Source organism: Bombus vancouverensis, chromosome 16 (genome assembly GCF_051014615.1).
Source record: "Bombus vancouverensis nearcticus chromosome 16, iyBomVanc1_principal, whole genome shotgun sequence".
Classification (NCBI taxonomy): Eukaryota; Metazoa; Arthropoda; class Insecta; order Hymenoptera; family Apidae; genus Bombus; species Bombus vancouverensis.
The window spans coordinates 4,721,958-4,739,957 of NC_134926.1; the positions used below are offsets into that span (position 1 = coordinate 4,721,958).

Genomic DNA, 18,000 nt, shown 5'->3' on the forward strand with positions numbered 1-18,000 from the left:
TAATATTATAAACTCCAATCAAATTAATGTTTATCAGTATTAGTTAATGGCAACTTATGTTATTGGATAATAAACAAATCGTAGATTGTCATGTAAAATTCGAGTAGATAAATAGGTTATTCTGTGATCCAAGAAGCTAAAATCGTTGAATCGTAAAATCGTTAGAACCGTCACGCTGAGCAAAGAATCTAAGTAAATTTCATTAAAGCGTAAATTTTTGCTACAAATTAAAAAACTTTTTAAATTGAAAAATTCAATCTATTATAATTCAATCTTAAATATAAATTATTGTTCACGTTAATTTTCCTCGGTATGCATTTTTTCATTTAAACGTCGAGTTAGGTTTTCGAATTGTTTGAAGTTAAAATGCGAGCAGAATGCTGAAGCACTTCACGTGCTGCAACCACGCGAGATTCTTCAAAATTTTGGAAAATTCACACAATACGTCAATGCATAAATGCAACCCTATTTTCCCTAGATTTTGATCACGTGGTTTTATTTACTTATGACTCAACTCGTTGGTCAGACGATACAGTATAGTCTGTATAGTGCAGTACTATCAGTTATCAACCTTTCATGATATCCACTTTCCAATTTTGTTTTTTGTAAATATGTAAGAAATGATAGTGTCATAATAGTAGTTAAAAGTAATTATAAAAAGTACTGCTTGAAAGTGATGCTGGAAAAGTATAGGATGGTACTAAAACATATGTGAATTATCAAAAGATATGTCACAAATTTGACAAATATATTTTACATGTCATTTATTTGAAATCAGTATTTTAACATATTTCGATTAACATTAGCAAATATAGGAAGTAATAATGATAGAATCATCAGCATGGAATTCGAAAAAGGACGAGACCATATACAAAGCGGCAGGTTCGATACATTTACGAAAATATGGACAGTTTTTTGAGAATTTAGCTAAGCAAACATGGAAAAAAGATTCTACATTAGAATATTTCATGGAAGGACCTCTTCGGCTTGTATACAAACCTGTTGAGGATATCAGCTTGATAAATTTAATAGAAATGGAAAATAAATATTTATCAAAGCTACTTGCTGCAGTTGCAGGTACCTGCAGAGAAATTAGGCTTCTTGTGATGGAAGCTAAGATGTTCTATAAAAAATTGTTTACTCATGGTGAAAGAGGGGCAGAGAATAATCAGAATAATATCACATCTCTTTTGTCTGATCTGCAAGATCTATTTGTTTTTGTGAATAGGATATGGACAGTAGCACATTTGACAACGGAACAATTATCTAGTCTAGCGGGTGACTCTAACGATATTTATTTACCTGTATTAATAGAACATTTTATTGATTTGTTTATAATCGTTTTGACATTGGATGAAATTATTGAATCCCAGCCTTCGTTGTTAGAACAGTGGAAAAAGTACAGAATGAATGTGCGTTCTATCATGCACAATCCATTGCAATTTGGCATAAGTGAATCTAAATTACATACACTGAATAAGTTATTAAAAGATTTACAGGAGAATTTATTAAAGAAAGTTTTATTTTCCAAGACAATTGAACGTATAATGGATGTGAATAAAGGACCTATAATGAGTGAACAGATTACCAATTATTTAAAAAATTTAATTGTAGACATAGAAAATAAACCAAATGATTATGTTTCATTGAATAAAAGTTGGATCAAAATAAATATTGGAATTGTTGTAACAACAAAATTATTTGGCACCTGTGATAAAAGATTAATTAAAAGAGTGCTTGAAAATAATAAAAAATTTTATGCTGTAAATTTAATTGGAAATGTCATATGGATTCCCAGTAAATTTTTAAGTGACTTTTTGCCAAAAGAAGCTGGTAATGCTGTTGGTCAACAAGTAGGAGAAAGAATACTATGTTTGAGGATACAAAAACTTTCCCAGACTGTGAATGGATTAATTCAGAAAGCAGTAACATGGTGCATTGAAATGCAAAGTATTTTAATGAAAACAAGTCTTCAGATTTCAGATATTGGGCAGAAACAAACTTTATTAATTGATTTAGTTGCATTGTTATCTCAGATTAAAGAAATTGTATCTTTTATAATAAATATGCATGCGATTCTTATTAAACCAATGAATCGTAACACTGTTCAATTAATTTGTAGATTAATAGAAGTACAAAAGTCTTTGCAGACTACATTTTACATATTGGGACCAGTTATAGTGCAATCACAAAGTCAAGTATTACAATACTTGAGTTATTATATTTTAATTACATTGGAAACTGCTCGGAAGAGTTTAATTCAGAAGGATAAAGGTTATAGCAGAGAAAAATTGGATGCATTGTCACTAGTGGGTTTAAGTATGAGATTATTAAATGGACCACCAAGTGCAGATAGAAGATTAATAATCAGATGTGCTCTAGCATGTGCTAGTCAATTAGCAGATACTTTTAAGGAAGAGGACATGGTGAAATTGAGATTCTCATTGAACAATTACGATATTGTTGCTGAATTGTATAATATTATTACAGATATCTGTGATTACTCTATATTACTATATCATCAGAATATAATTCCGGCTTATTTTTCTTCTGTAATAGATAGTAATTTAAGTATAAATCACATAGTTCATTTGTTTAATGCATTTAACAGCACCATTAGTGAACAAGAAGGATTAAATTTAAAACAGAAAAGAATTATGCAATTAAGAGAAATGTTGACTAAGAATATATTAGAACCTGTTTGCCATGAGATTGAAACTAATCTAAGACTTCATGTCCATGCACATTTAAAATTGGATTCTACAAATCCATTCAATATTGGGGCAAAAGATGGTGGAAGAATCGTACGATCATTACCACTACCTTTAACAAATAGTATGATATACGCTAAAAGATTCATTGAACATTATCTTGATGATATGTTTTACAATCTCACTACAGTAGCACTACATGATTGGAGAACATATAGAATGATGCATGCTTTGGCACATTATAAATTAAATCTAGATACTGTACAAAACTATTTACCTACACAGACCTTGGAACAGGGCTTAGATGCTTTAGAAATTATGAGAAATATTCATGTATTTGTATCAAAATATTTATATAATTTAAACACTCAAACTTTCATTGAACATACTAGTAACAATAAACATTTAAATACCATTGGAATTCGACATATAGCAAATTCTATCAGAACACATGGAACTGGTATTATGAGTACAACAGTTAACTTTGTATATCAATTTCTTCGTATAAAATTACATACATTTTCACAATTCCTATTTGATGAACATATAAAGTCGAGATTAATGCGAGATATAAGGTTCATCAAGGTTCAAAGAGAAAATGGTAGAACACCTTATACATATGAAAGAGCAGAAAAATTTCAGAAAGGGATCAGAAAATTAGGTATGACACCTGATGGTTTAAGTTATTTAGATCAATTTAGACAATTAATAACTCAAATTGGAAATGCATTGGGGTATGTACGATTAATTAGATCTGGTGGATTGCATGCTAGTTCAAATGCTATTTCATTTCTGCCAAACATCGATTCGTCTGTACCATTTGAATTAATGTGTAAAAATTTACGTTATGGTGTAACAACTCAATCAGCAGCAAAGTGTTTAGAAAATAATATTGCAAATTTAATACGAAACTTTACAGAAGGAATACAATACTTCAAACTTCTTGTTGATGTATTTGCATCTGCTTTTCGAGATACTGAATCACATCATTTGCAACAATTTTATGCTATTGTACCTCCATTAACATTAAGTTTTATTGATAACTCAATATCGAATAAAGAAAAAATGTTTAAGAAAAATCAAACAGGTGCAGCTTTTACTGATGATGGTTTTGCAATGGGAATTGCTTACATAAATGCTCTTTTGAATCAGTCATCAGAATTGGATAGTTTACATTGGTTCAAAACAGTTGAACAGCATATAAATGCTGAACAGCAGGCTGCAGAAAGTAAAAATGTTCAAGGAGATGAAAAATTGCAACAAACAAGAGCATTAACATTAAAACGCTTAGGTGAAAGAAGTGCTGAATTCCAATTGCTCTATTATAGTTTATCTGGTGCTAGAGTATTCTTTAAACAGTCTGATATGTAATATTCCACAATCTGTAAAATGTATTATGGAATTAATTAATTACAATGTGATTGTTAAATATTTTTGTTTCATATTTCTTATTACTATTGTATAAAGAATGTCAAATTATATACTGTATAATACTATTATGTGCTTTATAAAAAATAGCTTTAAAACACTTTATATGCTATAAATTTACTTTATTTTCGTAATCCTTTTGTAACTTGTATTATATATATATATATATATATATATATATAAATGTATATATTACAATAATGAGAAAATAAAAATACAGGATAATATGTCAAATGAATCTTAACTTATTAAAGAGACACTAAAAATTACGTAGTTTATTTTTAAATAGTTAGGTTCGGTATTCTTAAGCTTATATTTATGCCTGTGGCACATACCGTGTTTAATTACACTCATTTATATATATAAACGTCTTCTACACCAACATATATATATGTATAATTGCAATCCTTGATATTTATTACTCAATAAGTAGTATGGCTAGATGAACAGACTAGAATTTATTACACTTACAACTCTAAATAGATAGGAGTTTCTCAAAAATGTAATTATAAATATGAAAGCGTCATTATTAATCCGCATAGCAATATAAAAAGAAATCTATTTTTATATCAGCAAAAAATCACGTAAAAATCAAATATGAAGTCAAAAATTCGCCAATTCTAAAATGCTCTTTCTTTAAATGTTTACTTTAACATTATGGATAGAAATTTTTTACTATAATTCATTTGATACCTATAAATATAATTTATTTTATATTTTAACAATGTTTACCAATAACTATACAAACTTTTTTTTAAATAAATATAAACTACAACAAAATTTTGTAGAAAAAACAACTACACATTCTAAATCATTGTCAACAATCAAATATAAATAATATACATAAATAATATCAACTATCTGTAAATACATTGTTTGTAAAGCTTCACAATGTCATGTTAAAAAAATGAAAGAAAATATTTATAACAACATTTGACAGATCCTTATTTTAACAGTATGACTGTTGTAATTATTGTACTGTTACTATCTAGAATGTGTACTGGTTCACAGTACATTATTAAAATACGAAATATTTTGTAGTTTTGCAATTTTTTCTTAGACAATATTTAGGGCTATTATTCCTACATTTTATCTTTTGATCTTTCTGTGCTCTTGAATTAAACAGTTATTCAAGCAACTTAATAATATCATGTTAATTAAACTGCATAGAATATGAGTCTTACTAATTGTTTTCTAATTTAAATGATCCGCATTAATAAAACTATTTCCATCTAAATTTTCTTTGCAATTTGCCATTCAATTATTCATATTAATACAGATATGCCTCTTTCTCATTTCCGGACTGGATAAATTGCTGTAAGTACCAATTACTGAAAAATTGTTTTTTCTGGTAGAATGAAGGAAGTGTTATAATTTCTAAGATTGAAATCTAGACGACTCCTCTGGGTCCAATAAATCGTCACAGGAAGCTGTTGGGGGTAATAACTGTCTACCCCCTCGTTTTTTACTGCGTGTAAATACTTTAGTAAGTTGTGCAAACTTACGTCGAGATACTAGAATATAATTAAAATAATAAAAGTAAAACATAAATTCTATAATTTTTACATTCGTTATATTATAATAATATACAATTGCCAAAAATACCTTTGCCCATATTTTTTAGTCTTTCTTTAAAAAGATCTTCATCATCATGACCAATTTGATTGCCACACTTTTCAAGGCTTGTTCCTTGAATTTTTGTATCTATGATAAAGATATGGTAAATAATTGGAATTTTATGTCTTTTCCACATTGTTTGCACTATAAAAATTACAACTGCATATTACAAACCATTTTCTAAAGTTGACAAAAAGTCTTCATTCCAACGTAGTTCAGCCATAAATTCTTCATTTTGAAGAAATATAGCAATTCTTTCATCTTCTAACATCGAATTTTCTTGTAAACAGGAAGAATCTAAACTATCTTCACAAACTTGTTGAGGAAGCCGAAGGAATGTATCTGGTAATGGACCTAATAAAGCAGGTTGCCATTTACGTATACTTTTTAAGGATATTGTTGACTCTGCTTTCTGTGACTTAGAAGTACTTGGTGATTTTTCATTTTGCTCTAATTCACTTCTAATTTTTTCATTTTCATTATCTGTACTCATAGTAAGCAACTGATCGATTGTTGTATCTACGGCACCTTGGTTAGATCTTAACACAGCCTAAAAGTTTTGAAATAATTTTTTCATTTATTATGCATCATTATGCATCATTTCAGAACATACATTTAGACTGAAGACAGTTTCCAGTTACATAATGTAATTTAATACATTTATTAAATGAATTTACCTCAATCACATCATCATCCATTTGTGGAAACATGTTTTTGAAATCAGCCATTGCTTGATAAAATTCTAAAGTTGTTTGTTGTTGTTGTTGCTGCTGTTGCTGTTCCATAGCAGAGGCCATTATGTGGTGATTGTAGAATTGTTAATCTAAGTGAAACAATTAGCTTAATTAGTTACAGTTAGGAAGCTTTCAACAAAGATTTTGTAATATGACGTTATTTAATTTTACTTTGAAGATTCGATAAATCTAAAACGTTCCGAAAACATGAATAGACAAATCGTCATTCATAACGAGGGATATCGGTTTGTGATTATTACGTGAATGTCATGTTATTTGTTTGGGGAAATTAATTGCATCTTATTTTGCCTTTGTGTTATAATTAGTTATGCACCGTTGAGTTATACGAAATATCCATGCACATAATTGAAAACCGAGACAAGACTGTACCCTGTCATTACGCATGCAAGGAAGGTGACCAACTGTCAAAAATTTAGTGAGTGAGACCTTTCTTATGAAAAGTAAACCTATTCCAGAATTGCGAAACTACAGAACGGTATCACGATTTATCTAGTGAATCGAACTTGATTTTTATTGGTGTATTCTGGACAATTTATGTAATATTTTTTCATTTTATTCCAACACGAAATATTTAATATTAACTATTTTTAAAATAGCATGCAATAAATATAAATAATTGCAGAAACGAACGAATGAAATATTATTTATATAGAGGTAAGGGATAGTAACTTTTTGCATTTTTAGGTTAAGTTGATTGAATTTTTGAACGAATGGTCCGATCAGGGTCATATAAATTATAAATAAATCTGAACCGTGATTCACATATATATTCATATAATAAAACCGAATGCATATTCATACATGTGGGTATGTTACAACTCTGAAGTTTAATATTTCAAAATAAAAAGGTAAGTAATGTTTTCACAAGTTCTCTTCCATATGTTGTTAATTGAATAAAAATTATTATATTAAGAGCAAAAATCATTTCGAACACACATATCTTTTAGTTTCAGAAAATAAATATTTATGACAAAATAATTGTTTTTGTGTTATTTTATCTTATTTATGAAGCATCATAATTTAAAATTATGTGTGAAAAATTAATAAAATATTATTGATATAAATAAATATAAAATTTTATTAATTCATGTTTGAGACATGGACAATAAAATGAATTGTAACTCGTTTAACGTGGATAGTTTAATTAAACATTTCCTAAATTGTACACCAATAAATACAATAGACATTCTTGTATGTAAATTTTACAATCAATCTATAAATAATCTTTCAAAGATTTATAGAAATTTCACATTTCTATTTTAAAATTTGCAGAATTCAGAAGAAAATATTAATTGTTTAGTTAATTCAAAAAAGCAACAGGAGATCTTGGAAAGAACAGTAAATAGTGACTTAATTAAAAAATATCCAATTAAACGATCTTATCAGAGAGCATTTTTAAAATGGCTTATGAAAAAGGTATAAATAAATTAATATTTATAAAATAAATTCATTTCTAGAGTTAAAGATTTAATTTTTGTAATCTAGATTGAAGACGAAGGTGGTGAAATTTATGACGGTATTTATACAACATATTGTAATTTAATATCTTCCACTATAGAAGAATCTACTCACTATCGGCATTTTTTAATAGAAGATAATTGCATTAGTATAAAAGAAAGCACGAGTATTATATCAGAAGGTACAACAGGATTGTGTAGTTGGCAGGTATTTGGAAACTATGATTGTACAATACGATTTTTCGAATTTCCAGTTATAATATCATTCATAATTTGCAGGGAGCCATTGAGTTAAGTAAATGGTGCTTAGGAAATAAAGAAAAATTCTTTGGAAAAGTTATTTTAGAACTTGGTTGTGGTGTTGGCTTAACAGGATTATCCATTATTAAGACTTGTTTTCCTAAACAATATATATTTACAGATTGTCATAAAATTGTTCTTGAAATGGCTTTTGAAAACATTCAACTTAATTTAGTATGTAATGAAAGGAAAATAGAATCAGCACTAAAATATGATAGATTTAAATCGCAATTAAGGTGTAATTATACAGATGTTAAAATAGAAGAGCTAAGATGGGAAGATATTAATAAATATGTGAATGAACAATGGGTCTTACCAGATATAATAATTGGAGCTGATATTTTATATGATACCGATTCATTTTTGGGATTAGTAACGGGATTAAAAGGATTTTTATCTTATCCTAATAGATGTGCAATTATTGCAGTAACAGTTCGCAATAAAGACACTGTTTTACGGTTTCTACATCAATTAGGTATATTTTTTACTCTTAGATATTATATTTTCTACCAAATACATATTAAAAATTAATATTCTTTTTTTTAGCATATTATGATCTCCTTTTTAAAAAATATATACCACGGCAAACGGTACACCAAAAGTCAGCAAGTGAACCTATTAAAATATTAAAGATTTATCATCGATAAACTTAAGATAATAAATTCTTATTGATATAATGTTTTTAACAATAATTATTTTAAAATGATCTTACTGGATTTCAAAGGCAATTTTTTGAATACCTATTATATAGTAAATTTTACTTAATACTTGTTTTATATATTTACATTTGCAAATAAAGAATATTTACTATAAATGTATTTAAATATACTTCACCAACAGGGAAAAATGTATACAGTAATTATTTATATTTCAATGGAAATTATATAATAAAAATTATTTATTTGTAAACTTACTAATATCAAGCAGATAACTTTATTTATTTCTTCTACTTACCAGAGAGATTTTCTCTCAGTGTCACTCAGATTCACAAAAAAATTGTACAAATCCTGTTTTATTGAATGGAATGATATATTTAATTTACAACATTTAAAATACTCATAAAAAGATTGCGAGAATTGTCATGTATTGACTTCAACACAATTTTAAATGTAAATTAAAACCTGAAAAATATATAACGTAAAGATTTATATAAATATGAATATAATTGCCAATAACCATTGCTTTACATTTGAATGAAAAATAATGAGGGACTTATATGAAATGAAAGTTGTTTATGTTTGTATCAATATTGTAGTATGTGCTTCTTTTTTTAATAGCTCCTTTTTGGTCACCGATTTACTACCATATGTTATTGCGACTATCTCTCAAAAACCTCACGCCATAATAAATATTATTATGGATATAGTTTTCTAGTGCAACATCCTTATCGAATCATTAAGAGCAAAAGCAATATATATTCTTATTAATTTTTAATCTTTTTCTTTACTCATATTAAATTGTATTAATAAATTATAGTTTTATTTATATTATTTATATTATCATATTTGTTATATATTATTATACGTATTATATGTATAATCAATCTTTATCATTAATAATATACATTTTATAATAATATGTAACAATATACATATATATAATAATATGCTAGTAAATTGAAGTAAACGATATTGTGTTCCTTAAATAAAGCAATAAATAAAACAGTTGTTGCAAAAGATTAACATTATATTTTCTTCTGTTGCATTATTTCATAAATATTTAGGTTTAGTAAAAAGCTAATTTTTAGTAATTAATTGTCAATTACTTTGGTCGAGTCTTGCTGGTTTCAAATGTAACCTTTGAATTACATATTCAGGCATGCAATATGTCGGATTGATCTTTTTCAGAGGATAATCAGTATTTAAAAGGGAGAGTGCAGTTAAGCCAAAAAGAGTATGAAAAGGATCAGCAATATCTCCTGGACGATCACTAAATCCTCCTGATTCTGTATCTTGACATGCCAGTACAAATTTTACCTGTAAATTAATGTTGTAATAAAATTTGATTAACTTCGTCCATTTTTAATATAATATTAGTATTTTTTGCATTCTTTAACTTTTTTGAAGAAATACATACCAATTGTTCTTTATCAACCCAATGAAGGCGTCCTAAAATTGTTAGTGCAGAAAGGACCCACCAAGAATAACAAACATCAGGTAACTTTTCTGGTCTACCATTTAAACCCCCAGATGGAAGTTGTCTTTCACAAAGCCACCAACTTAATTGATCTGCATCTACTAAGTGAAGATTACCTGGCAATATTTAACACTTTATGTTATTTAATTTGTAAAAAGAATTGTATATATTTTTTCTCTTTCTTTTTATTTTATTATATTGATTTTGTTATATACTAGCTGAAGAATAATCAAAAATAAAATAAAAATTACCAGTTATTGATAAAAGCCCTATGGAGCAATAAATCATACCAGCATGACTTTCAGCTCCAGGTTTTGATCCAAATCCACCATCAAAATTCATACATTTCATCACAAATTCAACTGCCTTATCAACATCTATTGCATCCAGTCGATTCTAAAATAATATTATTATAGTCTAAGTTAATTCATAAGCTTACTATTTTTGTAACTTTAAGTATTATATTATTCTATTATCATAAAAAAAAATACAAAAACAGAAATATAGATATAATTTAATACATTTTTGCACAGATTTAATATCTGTCAACATCTGTCTAATATCTATCAATAGATTAAATCTCTTATTACTATGTTTATTTACCAAAAGTGATAAAGTTGCCACAGCACAAAAAGAAAATCTTGTATCAACTTCACCCCAGATATCACCTGTGAAACTTCCATCTGGTTGTTGTCTTTCCTTTACATATTTTACAACTCTTTCTATGTCAATAGTATCTAATGCATTATAGATACAAAGTATTTGTACTGCACTCAAAGTGTAAAGAATATGTGGATCATGTTGTAAACTTGCAGCTATGCCACCACTGTCTGTTTGACATTGAGCAATAAATTCTAGTACCTCATTTCGATTTGTCTCTTCAAGTTTACCCATAAGATCCAGTGCTGTTAAACCCCAGTACATTCCAGACATTCTCATATGTTCTGTCATACAATACATCTAAAATTTATTATTTCCATTAATTGTACATTAAACCTAATTTAACTATATATATGCAAGTAATCCTTATACTACTTATAATATAAAAAATATAATACATAAAATTTAAAATAATATTATAATATACTTACATATTCATCTTTATCAGTGCCATAAGAAAGTAAAAAGTTTGCATGCTTTTCCAATAGTAATTCAGGAACTGAAGCTGGAAGTTCGATGTCATGTTTTAGCACTGGCTAAAGCATAAATTAAAAAACATTGTTAGAGCATGTATGATGAAAATAGTAATAAATTTATATTTGTATAAATAATATCCTATTTTATTCTAAGTTTTTTTGTAAAATCTTATTCTAGGAACTGTATAAACCATATTCTATTTAATAAAAAAATCTATAAAATAAAATCATTGTAATAATATAATACGCAAAAAAAGGATAAATTAACCTAAGACAGAATTAATGTTTTAACCCAGAATAAATAATTTGTATTCGTCCACTCACCATGTTACAAAGTTCTTTTTTAAGAAGTATGTAAATTACTATGTTTTATTAATTTTCATTCATTTAAGTCAATTTATAAAAACTTTTTACACTTCTTACACCTCTGATAAAAATATACCTCATCCTTCGTTGAAGAATAGCTTCATTTTCGGCCTAACCTCAAAATAGAAATTCTTAGTGATAACAAAAAGGCGCGGATTTTCAAAAAAAATTCTAAAAGAGAAAAGAATAAAAGATTATAATAAGTTTACGTAAAGTAATAACATTGAAGTTGTAGTTATTTCTATTTTCTTTTTAAAAAGGTTTGTTTATTTTTAAGTAAATACTTATTGTTTATTTTTAACTTAAAATCAGAAGTATGAAATAATTTCTCATTTAGAATAGATAATATATATTTAATAATTTGAATAGTTTTTGTAGAAAAACGACATTTATTTAACAATTTCAATATTTCAATTGTTTTTTCTTTTTCGCCATATTCATTACATTCAGGAACTCCAATGTTCACTAAAACAAACAAGAACTGAATTTAGTAATGTCATTGTGTGGTAAACTGACCTATACTAATTTTTCAAATAGTGATTCTGATATAATATTGTAATAAAATAATTTAGTGAAGCATTTAAATTAATTCATGTAAACGGCAAAATATTTAATCGTAATTTAAAACCAATAATTTTTTATAATTTCGTTTTTTATTTTACCTCAAATTAATATTCAGCTGGATACAGATTCTTCATCATCATCAACATTATCATAATTAGAATTCGTACTTGTGACATCCTCATCATTCTCCTGTTCTTGATCACCTTGATCTTCTTGTTCATCTTCATTGTCCTCTTTATTTGACATTTCTTCCCATTTTTCATCTGATTCGCTTTCCAAATCTTCATCTTCAACTCCACCATCTTCATCTGATGAATCTATTTATATTTATTTATGTTTATTAATTTCAGCTTTAAATAAATACTATAAATGGTAAAAATAGTATAATATATCAAATAAGACGGGAAATTATGTATTATTAATTTTTATACAAAGAAAGATTTTGTCCAAAACTTATTTTAATTTATAAATTGTATTTTGAAAAATAGTTTTAAAACATCGATTGCAACAAAATAATATTTTTATAGATACAAACCTGTATCTTGGTAGACAAGGCAGTTTTCGCTAATGTCTTTGTCTTGCTCTTCCATTGTTTGAGAAATTTGACCAGTGATAAGAGATACTCGACCCTTAAGTTTCGAGAGCTCTGTTAAAAGAGTTAGTTTAGCATCCATTAAACTTAAAATTGGCCCAAATAATTCTACAAGGTCTGCTTGTGATAATAAATGTCCCGCGTGAGTTGTTAATAATGCTTCCAACCATCGTACAGCAATTTTACTCCTATAATATAATCAATTAATAAAAATTAAGCACGATTTTTAGGCTTCTATAGTTAATGATTTTAAATATACTACAAAAATTAGTTAACGTTTGATAATCTTACGTGTATGTTTTACCCTGCAGTAGGATGGTAAGTTCTTTAAGAAGAGGACCAATTGCTTGAATTGGTAACTTGGCAATAGTATTCCTAATAATAGTCTCATTTTTCGTGAGAAAAATGTTGTTCAAAATAGCTTTATCTTTACTATTTAAGCCTTGTACCAAAAGTTGTGCTCTACTATTACCCGTGCTCGTGATTTTGCCTGTAGGATTGCTTTCAGCACTTAAGCTCAAGTTTTCCAATCTATCTTTTAATAATAATTGTGACCCACCACTGCTTCTAATCTTTTTTTGTGTAGTTTCAATTATTCCTACAACAGATAAATCAAAATTAAATTACAAATTTGTTGAAAATACAAAATAATTGATCTACTGTTGTGTATAAATGTTGCTCTGTTTAAATATCAAAGATAAATACCTGGTGTAAGATATTCAACATTATCTTCAATTATAGTGGACTTCACTTTAGAAATTTCTTCTTTTCTGTCTTTGCTTTTTTTATATTCTGAACGTACTAGATACTGTACTTTATCAGAAAAATCTGGTGTCACTTTTTCAAATATAGGATTAAGGTATGTTCCATATGCTAATAATAATTTTTCATCTTCTGTCAATATTCCATTTAAGATAGAAATTTGTTGAACACTATCTTTTTGGCTTATATCAGAAGCGACTGCAATATTTAAACTTGGCTTCAAAGGTTTTGACCGACCATTTGGTTGGTATTGAAATAGATGTGCTTGGCCAGACCTTGTTACTACTAACACTATCACTTGAAAGTTTTCAGAAATGTGTGTAGAAACACTTATTGGATCATCTTGCAAAGCTAAACTTGCCACAGCAGTTCTTTCATTTCTTTGCTGAAAATATTTTCTTAATTAGTAGATATAATTGTATATTTAATTAAAACTGAATAAAATTTTGAAAAGGACACATATAATACTTCTCTTTTTCTAGAAATTAATTTGGGAGCTCTAATAAAATCATATTTAAAGTCCATTATCATAACTTTTTAAAAATTAACTAGATTTATATTTTACATTGTTAACAATAATTTTTTTTTTATTTAAGTATATGGGGAAGTTACCAATGCACCACAAATTGTCAAATGATTAAATGATTCTTTCTTAGCATACTCTCCTTATAATGCAGGGAAAGGACAGAAAATGTATACCTTTATAAAGAATTGTCAATTCTCATATAATAATGTGTTATGGTTAATAAGTACAGCATATTAAAAAAAATTAATGAAAATAAGAAGTTTAAAAAATGCATCTTACTTCATCCAATGCCCAAACATTTAGGTAACCATCCCCACAAGCACCACTGATAACATAATTGTTACCAGATGTCATTTGAACAGTATGAAGACATGACACTTCATTAGCATGGCCTGTGAATGTCCTTACTAACTGCTTAGTATCTAGATTCCACCATTTAATAACCCTTTCTCCTGATAACAAACTCTTTCCATCTGGTGAAACTGCTAATGATACAGTTTTTCCTTTGCCTGATTTCCATTTACATCTTACACCATTTTCTTGCAAATTCCACTGAATAATGTGGTGATCATTTGCTGCAGAAAATAAACCAACATTTTCAGACCAAGTCACTGCAGTAACAGTACCAGAATGACCATTTAATTGTGCAGTAACTAAGGAAGTTGTTGTATCATAAAGTGTGACTCTTCCATTTGTCGAACCCATGGCAACAATGCCCTTTTGATTGGATTCTTCTGAAATTGATTTCTTTCTGCGTTTTTTCCATGGTGAAGGCTAAAAATAAAATAAAATAACTATTTTCAATTATATACTCAAAAGACTTTATTAATCAAATTAATTTTATTATTATAAATTAAAATAAATTAGTATTATTGTAAAATATTCTATGTTTTCTATTTGATAACTAGTACTAATTATACCAATTTATCTTATGTTAAATATACTATTAATCTATAAGTAAATATACTATTACATTAAATATACTATAATTTGGTTCTCATACTATTCATTAATATTTAATAACTTATGAAGTAACGTATATTTCTAATATCCAAAGTTGATTGAAAAAGGAATGGTATCAATCTATTTTAAATTTTTATATCATACTGTTATACTCAAGAAATTGAAATTTTACAATAACATAAACATTTATACTATGTACAATTATAACACAAAGATCTTAAAAATCATTTATTTAATATTTCGTTTATATTACAAAACAAAATACCTTTATAAATAAAGATATTACATCTACACAATATATAGTAAAATATTATGAGAACAATAATAAATTTATTGCGTATTCTGATATAAATTTAATAAAGAAATGAACAAAGATTATAACCTCAAATACCATTTAATTAAAGAAATATAACTTAATAATAAAGGCAAGTGAAAAGGAAAAATTCATGAAATAAAAGATATTCACAACTTAAAATACTTTTGTGAAAGTCTCATTTCAGTGTTTATTTTGGTATAAAATTTGTAAAAAATTGCGAAACGCATGGAAAGCATAACCTCTAAAAGTGCTGTGAAGTATGATTAATTAAAGATTATAAACATTCATGATTCATGATATGACTTAAAAGATAGGTTGAGTTCGGAAAAAGTTTTATTTTATCATAATATACAGAATAAATCTACGAAAGAATAAGAAAATCTAACATTTGTACGAATATAGAGTAAAGGAGCACATGGTTTACCGATGTATTTGTTGTTCGAGAACTGACGTAAAGCCAAGCCAAAACACAACATGGTGAAGAAAGATGAGAATTAGAAACATATTCTTGTTTCAAACGGCCAGTGCCAGTATCCCAAATTTTTAATTTTCCATCATTACCGCAATGTGCAAAATATTCACCGTCGGAAGAAAAAGCGTAATTAGCGGTAGTCACCATTTTTGAACTATTGCTACTACCAGAGTGGAAATGAGAGTGCTCACGCCCGTAGTTTCAGTTATTTCACAGTACAGGTGCTGCACCATGCGGCCAAGTGCTGAGTTTAATTGACATTAACATGTACAAGAACCTATAAAATTAGGAATCTGTCCTTTTTGGTTGGAACTTAGCATATACAAGAATCTATGTATTTAAGCTTAAAGTTTCTACCTTAAACTTAAGTAACTTAAATTCTCTTGGAGAATGTTCATAATTAGTAGTTTAGAATAGTCTTGGAAAATTGATAGCGAAACTATCATGAAAAGAGAAATTAATTTAATTGAAAGTAATTTATCATTGTTTACTTTGCTATTAATTGATGTATAGCTTATAACATTTTTATTTTGTAATACTGGAGAGGAAATTCCTCTTTGCTAATACATATAAGTTTCACGTGGTGAGACCCGGGAAATCATTTTTATTTGACATATAATTACTAATTGTATTATATTATATGATACAATTATGAATTATATAGCAAATAATGTGAGCTAATTGGTTGCTATCGCGATTATGTTTTCATTCCTTCAGTAATTCTAGGAGCATCCGAAGGAGAGCTTTCCGTTAAAGCTGAGGCAGATTTGTCCCTGAGAAGACATCAACAAAGAAGGCCGGAAGTCTCAAAAGTCAAGAGCAAGGGCGAAGAGCAGTTAGGATTTTGTCAACGGTAGAAATTTATTTATTTTCTTTGTTTTTTGTTAACAAATTATTATAATCTGACATTTTGTATTATTTCTAATACTGCTTTATATGTGTCATCGCCCAAAAATGTAATAAACAATTAATTCCTCTTTCCTAGGCAACTTACAATAGTTTCATTATTGCACAATGTTGTCATTTTTATACTTTTCTATCGAATAGAATAGTAGATATGAACTTTTCCGTAGAACCGTACGATTAAATAGGTTCTTGTAGCTTGGGACTCAATAGGTTCTTATCTATGCTAGTGTACAATCACACAGGGCAGATCCCTAATTTTATAGGTTCTTGTATATGCTAACGTGAATTAAACTCAGTACTTGACCGCATGGTGCAGCACTACTTCGTGAACAACCAGGTCCATAAGCGTGAACTTTAATTTCCTCTCTGTTACTAACCAGCTATTCAACTACTACAAAGTAAAGTTAGCTACGAAGTACACAATTATTCGGTTTCCCTTATATACCTAATTTCAATTTGTGCTTAAAAACTTGCTTTTAAAAATTTTAAACACTTTGCGTCTTATGTATTAATACAACCACATATGTATTACGTGTTGGGAGAATTTTTTTTAGATAAAAAATATTCCTACATGTTTCAAGTTGAAATATAACCACTATGCGAGTAGTAAGAAAATTTTAAATGCTACATCCCCCACCATCAAAATTTCTAGGAATTGCTGGAACTTTGTATACGACATATCTTAACATAATCTTGAAATAACATGATCTATAATTTTAATCTATAATTTTTATGTAATTATATACATCATACATTAATAAGTTAACTTATAACCTTAATAACTATTTTAATAACATAACCTACGGCTCTACTATCGATTTTTTTTTAAGAATTTGAGTTTAATTGAATTATTTTATTTTTGTTATATTTTTCTAAAAAGCAACATAAATCTAACTATTTCTCTTAGTTTAATTAGCAAATGATCTGACAACGTTTATATAAATTCCAAAACATTATTCAATATATTTTTTTCTTCCATATGACATCACTTAA

The 18,000-nt window shown here is 27.4% G+C and overlaps 5 protein-coding genes across 7 annotated transcripts; 2 read left to right on the forward strand and 3 right to left on the reverse strand.

The window, feature by feature from the left end:
* Positions 1-530: 530 nt before the first annotated feature.
* Positions 531-5,057, forward strand: SWIP (strumpellin and WASH-interacting protein). The gene has a single exon (XM_033329321.2). The coding sequence runs from the start codon at positions 825-827 to the stop codon at positions 4,080-4,082; it is 3,258 nt and encodes a 1,085-aa protein (XP_033185212.1). The 5' UTR covers positions 531-824; the 3' UTR covers positions 4,083-5,057.
* LOC117154389 (CUE domain-containing protein 1) lies at positions 4,825-6,568 on the reverse strand. The gene is made up of 4 exons (XM_033329330.2): positions 6,434-6,568; positions 5,931-6,306; positions 5,745-5,843; positions 4,825-5,653 (listed from the first exon to the last, which is right to left on the reverse strand). The coding sequence occupies exons 1-4, from the start codon at positions 6,551-6,553 to the stop codon at positions 5,517-5,519; spliced, it is 732 nt and encodes a 243-aa protein (XP_033185221.1). The 5' UTR covers positions 6,554-6,568; the 3' UTR covers positions 4,825-5,516.
* A 650-nt stretch (positions 6,569-7,218) lies between these two features.
* LOC117154387 (protein-lysine N-methyltransferase EEF2KMT) lies at positions 7,219-9,181 on the forward strand. Of its 3 annotated transcripts, XM_033329324.2 has the most exons (7): positions 7,220-7,359; positions 7,459-7,702; positions 7,784-7,927; positions 7,997-8,027; positions 8,103-8,176; positions 8,248-8,743; positions 8,815-9,181. In XM_033329324.2, the coding sequence occupies exons 2-7, from the start codon at positions 7,610-7,612 to the stop codon at positions 8,913-8,915; spliced, it is 939 nt and encodes a 312-aa protein (XP_033185215.1). In that variant the 5' UTR covers positions 7,220-7,359; positions 7,459-7,609; the 3' UTR covers positions 8,916-9,181. The 3 variants fall into 3 exon arrangements, with proteins under 3 accessions (XP_076481328.1, XP_033185215.1, XP_033185214.1); XM_033329323.2 differs by having other exon boundaries at positions 7,997-8,176; XM_076625213.1 differs by lacking the exon at positions 7,459-7,702 and having other exon boundaries at positions 7,219-7,359; positions 7,997-8,176.
* A 752-nt stretch (positions 9,182-9,933) lies between these two features.
* On the reverse strand, positions 9,934-12,027 carry betaggt-II (geranylgeranyl transferase type-2 subunit beta). The gene is made up of 6 exons (XM_033329326.2): positions 11,865-12,027; positions 11,496-11,600; positions 11,008-11,364; positions 10,656-10,800; positions 10,345-10,520; positions 9,934-10,244 (listed from the first exon to the last, which is right to left on the reverse strand). The coding sequence occupies exons 1-6, from the start codon at positions 11,865-11,867 to the stop codon at positions 10,026-10,028; spliced, it is 1,005 nt and encodes a 334-aa protein (XP_033185217.1). The 5' UTR covers positions 11,868-12,027; the 3' UTR covers positions 9,934-10,025.
* Positions 12,028-12,238: 211 nt separating this feature from the next.
* LOC117154386 (WD repeat-containing protein 43) lies at positions 12,239-16,334 on the reverse strand. The gene is given in 8 exon segments (XM_033329322.2): positions 12,239-12,371; positions 12,569-12,787; positions 13,006-13,250; positions 13,354-13,660; positions 13,768-14,209; positions 14,630-15,124; positions 16,054-16,292; positions 16,295-16,334. Coding segments are annotated over 7 exon segments (1,974 nt in total). The 3' UTR covers positions 12,239-12,371; positions 12,569-12,581.
* Positions 16,335-18,000: the final 1,666 nt, after the last annotated feature.